At 40.6% G+C, this 16,085-nt stretch overlaps 1 protein-coding gene across 2 annotated transcripts; it reads right to left on the bottom strand.

Annotated features, from left to right (window-relative positions):
* Nucleotides 1-366: 366 nt before the first annotated feature.
* On the bottom strand, nucleotides 367-15,446 carry RSBN1 (round spermatid basic protein 1). Of its 2 annotated transcripts, XM_035894909.1 has the most exons (6): nucleotides 14,156-15,445; nucleotides 7,373-7,510; nucleotides 6,787-6,929; nucleotides 5,760-5,927; nucleotides 4,701-4,809; nucleotides 367-4,098 (listed from the first exon to the last, which is right to left on the bottom strand). In XM_035894909.1, the coding sequence occupies exons 1-6, from the start codon at nucleotides 14,900-14,902 to the stop codon at nucleotides 3,637-3,639; spliced, it is 1,767 nt and encodes a 588-aa protein (XP_035750802.1). In that variant the 5' UTR covers nucleotides 14,903-15,445; the 3' UTR covers nucleotides 367-3,636. The 2 variants fall into 2 exon arrangements, with proteins under 2 accessions (XP_035750802.1, XP_035750803.1); XM_035894910.1 differs by lacking the exon at nucleotides 7,373-7,510 and having other exon boundaries at nucleotides 14,156-15,446.
* Between the last annotated feature and the right edge of the window lie 639 nt (nucleotides 15,447-16,085).

The following is a 16,085-nucleotide window of genomic DNA, read 5'->3' as shown; positions in this document are numbered from 1 at the left end:
GCACCCCCGCAGCGAGCACAGAGCTGCCGCCGCCGAGCGCTCCCGGGAGAGCGCCCTGACAGTCTATGGCTCCGGGGATTCGGGCCTGGAAGCAGCAGGGCAGGCCAGGCCCGGCCAAGGACTCGAGCTCACGCCTGCGGGAAAAGCTCTGACAATTACCCTTGTCCAGGGGAACCGGACCGTCACACGCAGGAACACTGACAGAGCGCAGTGGGGAGCCCTTGTTCTGTATGGCAAGATCTACACCTGTGAAAAGTGGTGGTTATAAATCCCCTGAGAACACTTCGCCGAGTGTCCCACCCTCCTGGAAGAGAACGTGTCATATCTGCACAAAATGACTTGTCGCATGTCTAAAGGAGAGAGGAATCCAAAGGTAACCAGAACTTCATCTTTAAACCGCATTTTGCTAGTCCGCTTCTAGCACAACCGAGCCACTCGCCTTCTTCCCCAAGTGACATTTTTAATCAACAGCACTTTACTTAAAATAGAATCCTAAGCCCGAGTTCCGTATCTCACAGCTGATCGCTCTCTACAGGCAGAGCGCTGGGTCAATCAGTTGTCTCCAGCACAAAGCAGGAGCGCCTTCGCGTTACCGACCGGCACACGTATCACAGGGCACATTTACACTAACTGACCAGCTCATTCACATTTAGGAACTGTTCGGTATCTATCCAGGTAACTATTAGAACCACCCCTCAAACCCGCCAAACTCAGATTATCTCATTATGCAGGCCGTTTTATGAAATCTCACAGAGAAATTCAAACAGCAAGACAGTTAACATGAGATGTATTCTGAAATATTCACCTGGACCTACTCAGAGATTTGTTTTGCTCAGCAAACACTAAGTGGCTTGAACTTGTTACTCCATTTCTACACAGCTATAGCTTATAAAAATCAGTATTCTACATGTCTTGTTCTGGAAGAATTTGCATCCTTTGCACCGAGGCATTGTTCTAACTCTGCTCTGTTGTTTCCAGTGCAATTGAAGCAATGTTGAAACAACAGCTGGACAGTACATCTATCAGCTTCCTAAGCAATCCCTCTCATACTTCACATCCAGAACCAAGATGGAGTTTGACAGCAGTATGTCATTTTGGTTAAAGTGTAGCAAAGCTGATGACACATTTAGGTAACAGATTTTTACAACGTTTGCTCCTCTCTTCCTCCATCTTCCAAGCATGCTAGAACAGCATCAGCAACATTCAAGTCATTTGAATATACATTTCCATATTTAAATCTGATGTTAGGTATTAAGTTAGTAATTGAATGGAACATAAAGAGAGCATGATACTATCGGTCATGTCCCTCCAAAGAGATAAGTCAGAGCATTTTCCTGGTATTTCAGGCTGTAGTCACAGATTTCACTAAAGCCACAGTTTTGAAAGCAACATGAGCCACTCTGGTCTTCTTCCTTTATCCATTTGAAAACATGCTATTAGAATTTACAGAGGACTTCCAAATTGATTCCCTCTTCATTCTATTTCAACTCGCACTATAGAGCAGGCAAGTTGGTACATGGGGGCTCTTAATCCATTTGTTCTGCCTTTAGAGTTATGTTTGCAGACTCACTGTGATATCTGCAGACTCGTCAGTTCCTGAGTGATTGTACGCAGTGCTGGCTGTCGAAGAAGGGCCACCCTATCGATGTACCTCTACTGACACGACCGAAGAATAGCACATGTGAGAAGTGAAATGGGCACTTGGAAGACTAGCAGACTTGGTAAAAAGGAAAGAACACCCTTGGGTAATACGCTCTTTGAATGTAAAGGATGAACTGAAACCACTATTGCCTGTGAGGAATTTTACTTTGTACAACCCTTAAAGCTATGAAATTCCTCTCAACATAAAAAGTGGAAAAACCCACCAGAGAACAGATGGCTCACTTACGAACCAGTCTGGGTCATCTAGAATTTCTGCTAAGATTAAATTACACCCCTGCATGAATCACATTACTTTTCATCATAAAAGCTTTCCATTCTAACACCTTATTTACACAGATTACTAAACAAGTCACTACCACTTCAATCTGTAAATTAGTTTTAAATTGAAATATTTCCTAGTCCTCATTTTTGTACCGAAGACAATACATACATACACATAAGGAGTAATACAGGTTCTAACTAATCACTGCAGTATCTTCTGATGATTATTTTTCTATCAGTTTAAAATAGTGACCTCTACACTGAGGTGCTAATATGTATATAAAAGCCTACACAAACAATATTGCACAAAGTAAGATTTATAATAGAGTAACATATTTTAGAGACCCTTATAAAGAGAAGAGTAATAATTGATATTAAAAAGATGCATCCAGAACTAACACAGCATCTTTGCTTTTGTCTAGTCTAACATAGTGTTTCAAATCTTTCCTACCCCAGTGAGGATTAGAACAAATAAAGTTATCTGGAGACAGCTTAAGTTGCACCAAAACCCAACTTGTACTCTAAGTGCGGGGAGGGGAAGGGAGAGGGAGAAAGGGACAGGACTTTTCCTTTTGATGACTGGAAAGGGCAGCAGTAAACGGGGTGAGTGAAAGTCAAATACAGATTACACGTTAACATCCAGAAATATTGAAAGATCGTTTAAAAACTGTTGATAGCTGACACTCTACGTATTTAGCATGTGCCACTGATTTTTCCACAGTACCTGGGCACCCAGAAGCTACACATGGAAACAGCAGTCCAATGCCATAATACTTTTTATTGTGAAATAGTAATACAGAACCTCCTAGAGTAAGGACAGCCTTACTGTGTAAGTCAGTTATTGACTCAACGCTATTATATTAAGTGCATCAGTACAAGGGAAAGTGTGGTTCCATTGGACACGTTACGACCTGATCAAAACAAGCTGCCAAGTTGGTTAGTATTTTAAAGCCTTAAAGTGCTCAAAGATAGCAGTTTCCTCCACGAGACTACCGATAGGTTCTCTAGTTTTGACACAAGTATTAATCATGTTCAGGGAAGATGTATTTTAGAAGCAAAACCCTCACACCAAACAACGTAAGCAGTGCTATGAAAAGTGTTAGGTCAGTAAGTCATTGCATTTCAACAGGATCAGACACTTTCTTCAGTTAATTTTACAGATCACCTTTGTAGGAACTGTAAGGAATAGAGATCAATTTCTATAGCTTGTATATAAACCCAACTTGTATATAAACCAACATGTCAAGAACAGACATACCAAAAATTTCACAAATCATCAAAAGTGCTGTGCTTTCTTTTTTTAAGCAATTAAAATGAAATTGGAAAGTCACTTTGCAAGTCTTCTACAAAAGCATCGCTTTCTGGTGAAGATTAGAGATAAAGTAAAGGAGGGAAATAACACTGACCAATATAGTTCAATCGTTTTGTGTTCCTGGAGGAATTCCATTCTGACTTTGAGGAGATATTCAATATCTCTTTATTTAAACAGAAAGAAGTGGTAGACCACTGTTACAGGTTGTACTAAGGGGTTAAAATACAACTTGAATTTTGCATAATCTGTGTAAAAAAGATATGCTTGACATTTTGGAATGTCACCTTTCTTTATAGAATTATAGGCAAGATTTCTCCAATAAAACATAAGCCAGTTATAAAACTATAACTTCACATCAAAATTTTAAAAAGTTGTTAAAAAAATGTTTGATTATATACATATCACACAGAAGAGCCTGCATGATCCTGTGGATTGTGTTGCTGATCAGACTCTATTTTAAAACCTGGAAGGGGCTGGGCGACCTGATCTGGTTGCACAAGTCCCGATATTGAAGAAACAGAGGAGGAGAGCACCCCTGTTGTAAGCTGCATTTCTATACCTGGTTCTTCAGACTCTATTTTTACGCTCACACACTGGGGTTCACCTTCTGACTCTGTCTTTCCAGGAACACTACTGTTCGAGCTTGAGTTGCTTTCTGCATTTTGAGAAGTCTCCCCCACGGGGTGATATTGTTTAAGTCTTATGTGCCAGGCTAAACTGCAGACTGCTGACACTGTTTTGAACTGATGAATGACATTTCTAGGGATGAAGTAGATGTCATTGTCACACAACTGAATTCTAGCATAGCGAATGCCTTCCCGTCTCATTTGGTTTAGTTTGGCTTCATCCACCCATTGAACACACTGAGAGAAGGAAAGATGGCAAAGTTAGTGGTATGCCCTGTTCAGAGTAAACAATTCAGTATCCACCTATCTTCAATGTACTTTGTGTCCAAATCAGAATGTTTAACAGGTAAAACTTCAAATTTAAATGAGAACTGGACTTTAAAAATATAATTTATCTAACGTGCACATCTTGGGAGACAACAATGAACAGGTAAGAAATTCTACAATCATAGCTGAAAACAGTAGGCTCGAGGTGACGCTGCATTATTTTGGCTGACAGGACTGAGTTTAGATGCCTTCACATCCTAAGACAACATCAGCATATTAGAAAAAGCAGAAACAGGCATATAGGACTTAATCAACTTCTAATTGCTTCTCTGGCACATATCATGACTATCAGCATAAATCCCAGCTTGGTGGAAAGGAAAAGCAGTTGGACTAGGAAGGGACCTACAGTGGTCACCAACTGAACTATTCTATTCTGAAACTTGAAGGGAAATTGCCCAAGAGGGCTGTGAACTGAGGATACGAAAGGGCTGGCTATACAGTGAACCTGGAAACTGTCAGAAGCTACTTCCAAAAGGCTACGAGTGAGCTGTCACTATGGGAAGATTTAATACCTGTGACACTGGAGGTTCATGCAGGTCCAGCTGAAGTCTCTGCACAACATCAGTGAAATCTTCAGCATGAAAACAAACGACATCTTTGGTTATACGAGGCTGGTCACTCCTAGAAAGAGATGAGAATTCCAGGAATCTTTGAAGAATTTGAGCTACAGAGAATTATAGCTCTTTCCAGCAGAAAGTTTAATTGAACCAACAACCTACTTCAGTTTTACACTGTGCATGAAGTCTCATTGCTTTGATACACGTATTATTTTGAAAAGGAGGTATAATTCACATATTTGTCTTTTTATTTTACTTTTCTCTTGATGCATGCACAGCAGAAGTGATTTTTGTGGACAACTACTACACTGAAATGTCAGAGAACAGGTTCAAATTGCCACTGTCAAAATTCTCTGCATGTTCTAGGAACCACAATTCTTGCATTCTACCATTACGCAGAATAATTCTGTATTAAGGGGAGAACATGAAATACCAAAGTAACTCTGAAGCCAAAGCAATGAGGAGCTGGGTTTTATTCAATGGCTGTGAATCAGAATAGAGGAAGTTCTAGCACCTTTTATTCATATGAACATCTAATGATATTGCTAACGATGCTACCCAATTTCTACCACAATTGCTAGAAACAATGATGCAAGTCTAGTTTCTGTGCAAGTTCAACAGCAATGTCCTGGGTACATGAAATGAGAAAGCACTGTAGCTGTGAAATTAATTACATTGACTTCTTAGATTACCATTATGGAAGTTCACATTAATATACCTATTCAGGAAAAGAACAACTGCAGAGGATTTGTCCAGGCACGGTATCTTAAGGCTTACTTTGTATGTCACTAAAATTTTCTGCAAAATGCTGTTACAACTTCTCTACTGCCTCGAGAAGAAGGAAAAACAGTAGGTATACAGCTTGTGTTTTTCAAGCTCTAGACAGCATTCATCTCATTACAGGGTTTAAACCATTTCATTGCTTAGGCTTGTTTTCCAAGGAATTTTCTTCAGAGAGCAAACGTTTAGGATTACATCCTCCAACTAGAATAGCTGCGTTCCAGCAGCACTTACCATTCCCCAAACTGCACAGCCTTCAGAACACCCACAGCAGCGGTACTCTGCCAGTCAAACCCTTGACCCACATGATCAGCGTGAGCTCTTGTCCTGTCCTCAAACAGAACCTCACGGGGCTCACTGGTCCGAGGTAGGTACTGGAGATTCTTTATTTCGTTCATTGACCTACAACAAGACAAAGAGACATACTGAAAAATGTTTCAGATTACTCAGAAATAAATACCAGTATTAAAACAATCTTAAAGTGTTTGTGTGCAGCTTCAAAATCAAAGACCGAAGCACTTCCCTCTGATTTCTTCTAGGTGTTTATTCAACAAAAGACTGAAACAAATACAGCAAAGGACAACTCAGGTTATGAGATCAAGCTTTAGAAAAAAAATCCAATCACCACAGAAATTTTCTGTTCACTTGTGCTGAAAGAGTAAAATAGAATGTAACAGAATGTAAAATAGAGCTATTTTAGTAGATACTGAAGTTTAGTTATTTGGGAGTATGTCCAAAAATTCTGCTTGAAATTACAATTAAAATATGCTTCCAATGCTGTATCTCCTAAAATCTCTTTGCAAGAAAGACAGCAAGTGCAAATGTGTATCACGGTATTTCCTGAGAAGGCAGACAGTATTACACGCGCTTTAGCACTAACATTAAAACGCAGCAGGAACAGCGTAAGGATCTCTGATGTTTTAGAGCATTTCACCTGCCCTCACTACCAAATTAGTTCTTTCCACAGAAATAAGATGAATAAAAAAAGACTCCTGAAGGATAATAAAAAGAGGTTTCAATCTTAAGAAAGCACTGACCTGTGACATACTACTGTGAGAAGTGGTAAAATGAAATAGCCATCACAAACAACATACTTGTCGCATCCGCTGAGCCACTTTGAAACACAAATGAAACTTAAATCTGCAAATTAGCCTTCTGAAGAACCAGTTACATAAAGTATTTATGTTTTGTTCTCAAGCCTTTTATGCAGACATAACTGCAATGTTTTACCTTTAACATGGAAAGGAAAACAAAGCATTACCGGCGTCGTTTGAATGGTGATTTTGGCATATCAGCTGTTGGGATCATCTGCTCTCCTGGCCTCACCCACATTATGGGACCATCATCACTTTGTGACCTGCACTGCAGTCTCAGGCTAGAAAGAGTACCCCAGGGCAAAGTCATCTAAAAGAAAACAGAAACAAAACAACCCACAAAACACACGTAAAAAAACACTGGGTGAGATAGAAAAATCAAATGATGCCTTTGGTCAAACTCAGTCAAATTTGGTATCAAAAGAATTGCATAGAAACGAAAATAAGTTTGAGGGGTAAAATACATACCAAGCTACCTTTATCAAACTTAGTTTTTAGGGCAGCAGTTGGTTATATAGTGCACATATATATGATAAACTATATTTCAGTTTTTAATCACTCACACAGCCATAGCTACCTAATTCAGTACCTTTCATTCCGACACAGGAAATAATGTACCTCAGTAGCCCAAACAATAACCACATCAGTAGAAAAAATACTTCATGGTTTCTAAGTATTTGGCTATATATGAAACTTGGTAACTGTTTAAATACCTATAGCGCTCCAAACAAAACACCACAAGTTACTCCTTACTCTGAGAAATGGAGATTCTTCTAACATATCTAGAAATTCTGGGAAGTAGTCCCCAACTTCTTCATCCACTGCTCCAACAAGACTGATCTGCCGCATTGGTCCTGCTCTGTAGGTTCCACAGCAGTACGTTCGATTGACCTGAGTGGCCAGAAAGGAAAAGATAATACCACCACAGCTTTAGTTCTGTTACAAGAGATTAAAACTGATTGATAATAATACACGAGACCACAGCCGAGATGAATCTCAAGATTCATCCACACAACTCATCTCCACCTATTTCATTAGAGATGCCTTTGGGAATATGCACAGAGACTGTTTAGAACAGATGCCCAGAGGGCATCCCACGACAAAAGAACTCATCTGTATTACCAGGAGGAAATACTTCTAAAAAGTTGAATAATAGCAAGTTAGCGTTTCACTAATTCAGGAAAATTCAGCACTTCCAGGCTGACTCGAGAAGTCCACCACGCAAAGTTTCATTGTGACTCAGTCTTTCACCAGCCAACTTAAACTCTCTACTAATTTCTGCAGTTGACTGTTGCTTCTACATTTCAAACCGTATGCTACTGACACATGTGCGTTCTTCATTTCAGTCACGTCCTATGACTGTAGTGAAAAATCTGGGTGTCCTTCACACAGTGGCTCTGATAACATTGCTATATATACACCAAATTGGACCAAAAAAATGAGGAAACAAGAGGTCTAGCTAGAAATCCAGTGATCATGCACAATTTTAGGATTGCCGTGTGCAATATAACCTGCTGTCACAGCTGTGGCCAGAAACACCTTAACCTCACTTACAGCTTTTTGCCATCCTCTGCAGCACAGACTGTCCCACTTTCCCAGGTCATTCGGAAACTTTTCTTGCCCATTTCCAGAGCAGAAGCACTGGCGAGACTCCAGTGCTCTCCAGTCTCCTCCTATGGACTGCAGCTATAGCATGCCATACGGCCACAGAGCAGGTTGTGTGCACACACTGCAGCTATTCACTCTTAAAGATCAGAAATTCTGCCATAGTTTGTCTGGTTTGTATGCTCAGTTGTGTTTGAGCCCTAACCTTCCATCACTCTTCAACAGCCTCTCTACATTCATCAAGTGGTTCTAGTGGTGAAAAAGTACAGCCAGTCTCCATGGCTAAGGGGCAGTACAGGTACAAGGGACAGAGGATTACTGGTAAATTTGCAATTTTGTAGTCACGTTCAGAAAACACGATACCTTCTACAACTCCATCTATAGGTGTATGTATGAAGCGGCTTAATTTTAAGGTTTTTTTAGTTTTAAGTTTTGCAGTTTAGCCAACAAACCAGATGCAGTTGAACTACTCCATGAAGCTGTTAAAGGAAAATTAGAGCAGACTAATAAAGCAAGAGTTACAGTTACTGCTGTAATTTTATCCTCTAGCAGCAACCATAGATATTTAGCTTCTTAATTATAGGAGTTTAGTTCACTCCTATTTCCAGAGTCCTCCTTTCTTTAGCTTTGAATATATGCAGTTTGCAGTTCTGTATTGATTGCATAGTCACATTTTAATTAAAAGCTACACAGTAGCCAAAGACAACTTCACATACAGATTTATTCCTCAGCCTTAAGCCAACTGCTGCACTGCATCACCTCTACCTGCACGTGTAGCAGTTTACATCCCAAGTGGCTCACGCAACTTCACCACGCAGCTCAAGCGCTCCCACCTTCCTTCAAGCCCAGCTCAAGCGCTTCCACCTTCCTTCAAGCCCAGCTGGACCAGCACGTACTAACCTTCTGGGTTTGACCACGCAGGTCTTAGGAACTAGGCACTATCTGCAGAGGCTGTTACCCTAAGAGAAAGTTAAGTCTCCAAATCCTATTAGAACATTACTGGTGAAGGTTCGTGTTGAACATCAGTAAAGTGGAGCGATTTCCCCAGCAAGCTAGAATGCAATTCAGAGCAGTAGTACTGGAAAACCGTAGCCTTAGTCTAGTTCTGTGCACCTACGGGAGAACTAAGGACTGAAATGCTATTTCTTAAGCCAGTCAAGTTTAACTGCCTGGTACTATTAAAGGAAGGAGAGATAGAACACATCTCATCTGGTAGTAGTCTATTGAAACCAGCTGTTGATTATTCACTAGTATTTCACAGGTGTTTGCCATGAGTGAAAATGAACTATAATACCATATGCAGCTTTTCCTTGTAATGTTTTCAAAGGGAATGAAAAACTAGAAGCTTTAACTTTTTTTTTTAATGCATCGGAATGCAATGAAAAACAGAAAAGAATTCAAGAGCTATAAAGGAGACACCAGAAATACTTTAAGGAAATCTTGGATTTCAGTGTTTTGCTAGTTTTTAATAGCACTTAAATATATACACTTGAGAATTAAAACTAGGACATGTTTACACTGAAAATATGTACCGACTCATGGCAAATCCCCAGCAGGCTGTAGTATTCATCTCAAGCACCTCAATCACAAGGGAAGTAGTCTGCTAATTTAATAATATGCTGTAAAAAATTCCTTTACCTATAGTTTCTCTCTCACCTTAATTCCTCCAGAGCAGCACAAATACTAATACCACTGGTTAGGTTAGTGGTCTCAAGAACACAGAGTACACTGAGGCCTCATGTGTAACAGCAAGCATGTTCATGACCATCTAAAAGAGCAGGAATCTTGCTCATGGGACACCAAAGCACCCAACTGTGAAGGAAGGCCAAGCAACCTGCTTGCTGCACCTTCTGGCAAACGACTTTGACCTTTCAGTTGCCAAGTGCTCTAGATGCACTCTGAACAGCTCTATTCATTTCACAGCCATCTTCACGCACCTCTCTTTCCAGGGAAGATGAGACTATGAAGTGCATGAAGTCACTTTGTTGTATCTACTAGGACCTTTCTCAAAGTTTCTTATTTTTGTTTAAAGTTCAATTCTTGTTTAGGAATTTGCCAGGGTCATTCCAGTTTACACGGCTGTCAGAAGTGAATAGCTTTTTACCACAGCACCTTCATCGCTGTGACTTGTTCACTATGCTGCTTTAGAAAGATCAGTGGATCATACCAGCACTAACTGCCACTGCCTACGGATCAGAGCAGGCACCATCTTTACTGTTGTAAAAGGACCACCGGGCTAGCAAGACACTCAGGCGCCCCGTGCCCTTTCAAAATGCCAAACAGCTATCACTGCCCTATGTGTCCCCTACCCTATACAGCATCACACTAAAAGTGAAGTTACAGGCATATTTAAAATTAGCTCTTCAGTGTTCATGGAGACATTTTATAGCAGCTGAACGACGTGCCTATCAGCGTTTCACACACTTGAGCAAGAACAGAAGTAGACAGCATCAGTGTTTCCTGTAGAAGTTACAGATCCGGTATTTGCACATTACCAAGATCATCCCGACCCCTGCCTCACGAAGGGTTAAGCAAGCAGCACACCTCTGTGGGGCAAGAAGAGGACATGGAGAGGAGGCATAAGGTTGAGACAAATGAGGTTAAGTTTCAGAAGTTCCTGTCTAGTTCAAGAAAAGCATGAATCAGTTGACAGTGACAATGCTTTAGTATGTCGAGTCAGCTGTAAAACCAGCCACACACACACTTTGCTACAAGGAAGAACGCACGAACACAAGAAGGCTCACTATTTACAACAGAAGGAGGAGAGGAGGACAGTGCGACGTGCCATTACAGCAAGGGTTATGTGCTTGACTAAAATCAGTCCGGTCTTTCAGTAAGACCATTGGGCATTAGTTACATGGCTTAAGTAATAAACCAAATTAAGTTTGCAGTACAGATGCACAATTTCACCATTTCATACTTTGATAGCTTCTGCTAAAAAAAAGGAATTGCCCTTCCAGAATGAGACCTTTTTTCCAGGACTAAGAAGAGTTAAGATGGGGCAGACAACTGAACTGTAACACGGCTCATTAACCAAAGCTGTCAGGAGTAACCTTCCCTGACAGCATGCTGCAGGAGCGGGAAAGCTTACCCTGTCGTCACCCGCTGGCTGCTTCTCCCACCTCCTTCCCAGAAGGAACAGCAGCTCATGCAAGACCTAATTCCCCCAGCTCTTTCCTGGCCTGTTCCCAGAACCTCCTCTCCTTCGTGACAGTTTAACTGTTCTTTGGACCATATAGAGAACCCATCAGGCAGCAGATAGGTTTCTTCCTGGGGAAAAAAGAAGTGGTTTTTCAAGCCTAGATATATTCCAATTCACTGAGTAGCCCTAGAAGCAGTTGTACCGAAACAGCCGACAGGGAAAGTAAGTAGTTCATTCTAGCTGCACTGCTGAGGACTTTCAAACTGAAGCATGCCCTTACGTGAAGAAAGCTTACAAATTACTGTTCAGCAATTTGAGTCTTGCAAGCTCCTACTGCAAGTGAACAGCTCCAAACCAAAGCTTAGCTTTAGCACTGAAGTGTTAGAATGAGCCAGAGCCAATGCAAGCAAAAAATCCAGAGAACACTGAAGCTTAATTATTTTAATATACAGAAACCAAACAGTTATACAACAAATACACATTGGAGTGCTTTGTTATAAACATCCAGTTTACATGGTCCTCACTGCCCTGAGAACAAAGGAGTTCACCTTGCAAGAGAGTTAATTATCACTACATTTTTATGAAATCTTCCAGATTGAAGTCCTTATTTTGAACTGGAGACCCTTACTTTTAAATTCAGTTTGTCTGAAGAGGTATGCAGAACAGCTGAATGTTGTACAAGCCAAAGGTCACATAAACTTTCCATTAGCTTGCAGTTTACAGATCAAATTTTGATTTCTTGACACCGAGTCTCTAGGACTCAAGACCACCTAAAGCTCGAAATCCCCTTGCCACAGTATGGTTCAGTGTAGCAAACAAGTTCACGCATAGAGAAGGTTCAACTGAGAATGGAGGTGACTTAACTAAGCACCTTCAATTAAAACCAGTATCAGTATGACAGCATACAACACTGCAACAGGCTTCACCATGAAGTGCTTGTGCAGCGTTCAATTTCTTCACTTTGGGACCTTCCTGTACAAGCCTCGCCAATCTGTTCGCTCCTCGGTGCTGCCAAGGAACAGCAGGAAAGCAGCCAGACTCGCCCTCCCTGGGCTCTCCTAAGCAGGGCATTTTAGCCTCCTCTATTTAAAGATAAGCTAGCTCACAAAACTTGAATTTTAGCAGCATGCAGCTACCATAGTTGAATCCACCATCAATTTGAACACATCCTTAAACTAGCTACCTTACCATCACTGATATTCGCTGAAGAGTCCCATTTCAGCCGTCTTAAGGGCTGTGACAACTGTACTGCTGTGTTTGCTCAGTGTGTGAGCCACACCAACACACCCCGGCCAGCGAGGATTAACCAGGTCATGCTGAAGCTGGGTTTAGAGAGGCGTTTTAGACCAACTGAACCTCATGTCATGACTCAGTCTTAATCAAGTTTAGACAGTACTTAAAATAGAATTAATTGAAATACCAGCACAGACTATAAGCCAGTGAAGCCTCTTATTTATTACCATGCATTCCTCACACACATTTATAGTGCAACCTATTCGTGTTTGCAAGACTGAGACATTCATACCAAGAAAAAACATAGATGTCAAATACCCAACTGGCACTGTTTAGCCATTGCAGGGGGTCACCACATGTACTCAAAGTAAATGAGAATGTAATAATGGTGTCAAAGAACACAGGAAAATCACCAATACAGAAGACTTTACAACCTAGCCTGTGGCCAACTGTCACACCCGCAGAGCGCAGGTGGGTAATGTGCAGAAGCGTCCTTGCTGACAGCCGCAGTCTAAGCTCAGACTGACTGGTTTTGGAGTACTATGCACTCTGATGCAGCTCTGTTAGTGCAAAACATTACTTAAGCCAAGAAACAGAAGCTGGTTTAAATAAGTGCTGCAGCAGCTACTCATTGTCAAACTAACTCATGAACTTGTGTGTCAGACACCAGTGAATTGGTAATTCTATGACAAATGCTGGAAAGTGTTCAAAGACTCCACAAGTGACCATGCAGTAACTTTCTGTAAAGCAGTAACTGCTTTTCCAATGCAAACCTTGCTTAAAAGCATTTGGCAAACTTGAGAGATCCAGTAGCCCATCCACAAGCGTGACATTTCAAAGTCTGTTGCCAAGGCAGCTCTGTTCCAATAGAACTGAAGTGTGCTCCACTACAGAGTTCCAGGTTTTTCCTTCCAACAGGTGAACCAGTAAAAGTAATTAAGGCCTTGCACAAAGACTTTAAAAGTGATCAGCAGTTTGAATCTGTTCTCAGATACAGTTTGAGAATGTAAGATCATTTAAGCCTACTACAGAAATCAAGGCGGTATATAAAATGAAAGCCTTTTTCAATGGCAATTAAAAAGATATTCTAATGACGCCTCTGGAGTTGGAAAGTTTGAACACCCAGCATCAGCTACTGATAGAATTAAGATGTTAAAAGAACCTTATTTGTTGTGAATGATACACTGAAACCAGAACAGTAATGTCATTACAAAAAAACCCCAGATTTACGGAATAGAAAAAGCCGTGTTAGTATTCACAGTCCACACAACTCAATACAGACTCGCCTATTACTTTGAACAATGCCAGTGTCTTCCAAGTTCACAAGATCAACTGAAAGTCTGCAAAAAGACCAGTGCAGGTCTTTCTACCTGTCACATCAGCAGCATCTGCAATGTGATTCACCAACTACCACCGGGCACAGAAGAGCTTTAGGCAAGGACAGGAGTAAGCAGCACAGTAGCAGTAGTTCCAGCATCACCTTTTTTCTTTTTTGATTAATGAAATGAATCAAACCTAGGTGCTGTGCAGCTTTTATGCCTTTAAACAGTTCTTACCTGAGAGTGAAAATTTGAGATTGTTGTTGTTTCAATGTCCTTCTTGCCCAAAATTTCCATTTTCACTGGAGTGTTAGGAAAGTTAAAAGCAAAGTAATCCAGGAAGTCTGGTAAATAAGCAGCTGCTCCGTGTACTATGGCTAAAGCATAGTAAGCTGCATTTTTATCATTTTCACTGAATGACAACGCAAGAAACTCTTCTGCAAATCTCTCCATCTCCACTGGAGACAAAAATGAGAGTTCATCCATGTAAGCATGAAGGACCAGAGCACCACCATTGGACTGATGTTCTTCGTGAATGAAGTTACTAAATTTAGTGCCAGTTTTCAAGAAGCTGCTGCGAACAGAATGCTCCTGGTGTGTCACAAATGGTGTTTGTACTCCCTGGGGTATTCGATACTCCTGCATACCCAAATTCAGTCTGCAGAGCTGCTCATCCTTCAGGTACCTGAAGGATTCCTTGTTCATTTCTAAGGTATCACACTGTCCTTGAGACAGAGTCTCCTTGTCAATGCGAGTGAGTCCAGCACACACTGTCTGCACTTCTTTGTTGTACATCTTCAGGCGTTTCCCCCTCATATCTTCCCGGTGTTTCTTTTTCTTTTTTTTCTTTATCTTCTTCATAATAAGACCGTCAGCTCGCTGGGTTTTGCCATTTTCATCTGGAGTTTCTGGCAGCAACAAAAAGGGAAGATTAGAGTTCTGCAGTTGCAGCATATTCACCCCAAAAGAATTAAGATATCTCATTTGCTGAAGCTATCTATTCCCAGGAAGGCTGACCAACAGTAATGCTTTGACTTACAAGACTTAATTATACAACAAAAATCGCAGCACATCCAGTTATTGTGCAAAGAAAGCCTTGACCTGAATTAAGGAAAACTTCCAAAACTCAAGCTTAATATTTTAGAAATACTTCAAATTTTAATAGATCTATTAGAATACCTTTAAAAGTAGCCCGTATTTCAGAACAACTATAATTAAGTACACTATTAACTTCTGACATTTAAGGCAGTGCCATGCAGGGGAAGAGAATAAACAAGTATGTGCAACATTTAAACATTAAGACTTTCATTACAGAACACTTCCCTGATTTTGGACACTCAACATGAAGCAAAACAGAGGTACAAGCATTATTGACGTTTAGAGATAAAGATACTTAAAGCCATTAGCTTTCTGGCAAAAAAATAAATCTGAAAACTGCTGGTCTTTCATATTTAAGGATCCAGATCATCACACCTACACCTTTCACTAGTCTCATAGTTAACTATTCAGTTCACTCAGAGCTAGAAATTATGAGGGTTTGTTGGTTTTAAATGAAGTTAATCAACCTGTAAAAGCCTGAAGGCTGAGAGACAAAATGTAAAGAAGTAGTTCTGGTAGGCAAAATGTAATAGTTTAATTGCTCACCTTTTAGGAATAAAAATCTATTCAAATAATATTTAGCAAGTGACAAGGGTAGTCAGAAATCTGGGTGGTCCAGCTGTTAAAAAACTCAATTGCCAAGACAAAATTTTAATCTGCCCAAATCAAAGAACTATTTCATGCCAAGAATGTACATGAACCTCTAAGAGCCGTATCACCAGCAAAGAACAACCTGCTGCTGAAGGCAACACCTGAGTGGAAGATGCAACAGCTGAAGTTTTTGTTTCCTGCAGCACAGGGCTTCGTGCTAACAAAGTTTCCTTTCGTTTTCTGCAAAGCTATCACATTTGCATTCCCTCTTTATTCTCTCGCAGTACTTGAAGTATAAGAAAAAAAACTATGTTACACTGATCTATAAGAAAGGGTGCAATGATAAATACAGGCAGCGCCAAGTTAGTCTAACCACAGTATTTAACTCTATCACCACGAATTCGAGCTCGGAGCTCTTCAGTAAAGATGGCTGACATTCGTAACAGCCCGGCATAAGGAACAGAATTACTCACCAAGC

This window comes from Egretta garzetta, unplaced genomic scaffold (genome assembly GCF_000687185.1).
Source record: "Egretta garzetta isolate BGI_Z169 unplaced genomic scaffold, ASM68718v1 scaffold245, whole genome shotgun sequence".
NCBI lineage: Eukaryota > Metazoa > Chordata > Aves > Pelecaniformes > Ardeidae > Egretta > Egretta garzetta.
The sequence above is the reverse complement of the archived record's forward strand: the minus strand, read 5'-3'. Positions and strand labels throughout refer to the sequence as shown.